Source organism: Penaeus japonicus, unplaced genomic scaffold (genome assembly GCF_977035675.1).
Source record: "Penaeus japonicus unplaced genomic scaffold, GWHDUDI00000001_assembly GWHDUDI00000002, whole genome shotgun sequence".
Classification (NCBI taxonomy): domain Eukaryota; kingdom Metazoa; phylum Arthropoda; class Malacostraca; order Decapoda; family Penaeidae; genus Penaeus; species Penaeus japonicus.
Genome location: NW_028234404.1, coordinates 7041426 through 7043925, shown reverse-complemented (window position 1 = coordinate 7043925; position 2500 = coordinate 7041426). Strand labels below are relative to the sequence as shown.

The 2500-nt window shown below is 40.0% G+C and overlaps 1 protein-coding gene across 11 annotated transcripts in view; it reads right to left on the bottom strand.

Annotated features, from left to right (window-relative positions):
- The window catches only part of gish (casein kinase I gish), a 119979-nt gene that overhangs the window by 99433 nt on the left and 18046 nt on the right, over positions 1-2500 (bottom strand). For all 11 annotated transcript variants that reach the window (XM_086546358.1, XM_043008019.2, XM_043008022.2 and 8 more), the window contains exon 2: positions 808-848. In XM_086546358.1, the coding sequence (XP_086402484.1) occupies positions 808-848 (41 nt within the window). The remainder of the gene's footprint in view (positions 1-807; positions 849-2500) is intronic.

The window sequence follows — 2500 nt, the reverse complement described above, 5'->3', positions numbered from 1 at the left end:
CACACACACACACACACACACACACACACACACACACACACACACACCGAAGCAAGCGCAGGCAGCAACAGGGCGGTCGCTGGCTGGGGGCTGAGGGGCTGAGGGGGCTGAGGGAGCTGAGTCGGGAGGAGTCAAAAGCTCCATCCATCCAGCCAGTGCTCCAAACTGCGCCGCGACCCCAACGTGCGCGTGCACCCGTTATTAAAAGTCCTAAACCGACAGCAAGTATTGCACTTGGATAGTAGTAGTGTTGTTGTTTTCCGTGATCGCTTTCTCTCTCTCTCTCTCTCTCTCTCTCTCTCTCTCTCTCTCTCTCTCTCTCTCTCTCTCTCTCTCTCTCTCTCTCTCTCTCTCTCTCTCAACAAATCCCAATACAACGAATCGATTCTTTTGACAATTGCAAACCGTCGGAATCAATCGATACATCATGACTGGATTACACGTCACCGCTAGCTGTCGAGAGCGTAGTACCGCCGTGCCCAACAGTCAGCGGTATATCATACTCCCGTGTTACTTAATTAAGACTTGGTATTGGCACCGGTGGCACACTACTGACGGGCAAACGAACATGCCCTGTCATCACAACTTCTTCGATGATGACAATGACCATTTACAGACAGACACACACACACAAAGACAGATAGAGAGACATTTATGTCCAGAGACCACATTGCATCGCCCCCCTCCCCCTTCACTGTCCCTAGGTGTCTCTGTATCTATGTGTACCTCTATCTGTCTCTCTCAATCATAGAACACGAACAGAAAAGATTAAAAAGGGGAAGCAGTCCTATCCCCGCGGCTACTTACCAATTTGATGGCGACATGTTCGTTGTTGTACAAGTTCTTTCCTGCAAAGAGACACAAAAGGGAGCCTGTTAGTATTCGCTTCTAAAAGGGGCTTAACTCGTGTATGTTTTAGGAATAACACACAACATAATAACAAATCATTCTGAGTACGTGGCAATAAAAAAATCAACGATGATATATGGACATGGACGCGAACACACACTTAATAAATAGACATAGGCATATATATACATATACATATACATATACATATACATATACATATACCTAGGTAGATACGATAGATAGATAGATATAAACACCATATACGAACACAGACAGACAGAGACTACTGTAACGTGTACAGAATGCACACGAAACATTAAAAGTAATTGCTCAAACACTTGTACAAGGAAAACCTGCAAGTAAAGGATTACAAAGCAACCTTCTGGAAGTCAAACAGTGATCTATCAGCAAAATTCCTCCTCGCAGTGTACAGGATGGACACACGGCTGGCCGGCTGGCTGGCTTGCTTGCTTGCTTGCTTGCTTGCTTGCTCGTTCGTTTGCACGCTTTACCCGCCGCTTACCTGACCGCCCGCCCCGCCCGCCATCCCCCCCATACCCACTAACCCTCCCTCCCTCCCCCCCTAACAGGTGCAGACAGGTGCGTTCATCCTGTATCACCTTCTATCCATCCCCCTGCCCCCTCCCCCCCTAACCTCCCGGCCCCGCAAAACGCCAAGAAGCGGAGGAAATGGGAGCGTCGTTGCTCAACAGATCATCCAAGGTTGCATCTCATTCTTCCTGTACCTCCCAACACTCAACCACTACCTCCCCCCCCTTTCTCTCTCTCTCTCTCTCTCTCTCTCTCTCTCTCTCTCTCTCTCTCTCTCTCTCTCTCTCTCTCTCTCTCGCTCTCGCTCTCGCTCTCGCTCTCTCGCTCTCTCTCCCTTTCACTTTCTCTTTGCTGATATTCAAGATGATAATTATCATTAATATTATTATTACCATTATTACTTACTACAATCCTTCTATAATTATCAAAAAATTCTTAATCAATAACAATGAAAAAATAATAGATGATGATAACATTAATATGAATAACAATATCAACAACAATAATGATGTAATACATAATATCAATATCGATAATACCAACAACTATTTGATAACAACAATAATAATAATGATAACAATATTGATAATAATAATAATTAAATAATAAACATAAAAATAAAAATAATAATTCTAATAATAATATTAATAATAATAATAACAATAATAACATTAATAATAATAATAATAATAATAATAATAATAATAATAATAATAATAATAACAATATTAATGATAATAGTGATAAAAGTAATAGTAATAGTAGTAGTAGTAGTAGTAGTAGTAGTAGTAGTACTACTACTACTACTACTACTACTAACTATAATAATAAAAACAATAACAATAATTATATAAATAATATTTGCAATATTCTATAACAGTATTGATAACAATAAAAATATTAACTAAAATAATAAAGCAAACAAAACATCATAATATGTATAACACTAAACATAAATAATGATAATGTCAATGATTAATACTAATTATCAGATAAAAAAAAACAATAACTATATGCTAAACGTAAACCTGGTTGGTCTTAGGGAGGAGAAGGGGGAAGGGGGAAGGTGGAAAGGTGGAGAGAGAGAGAGAGAGAG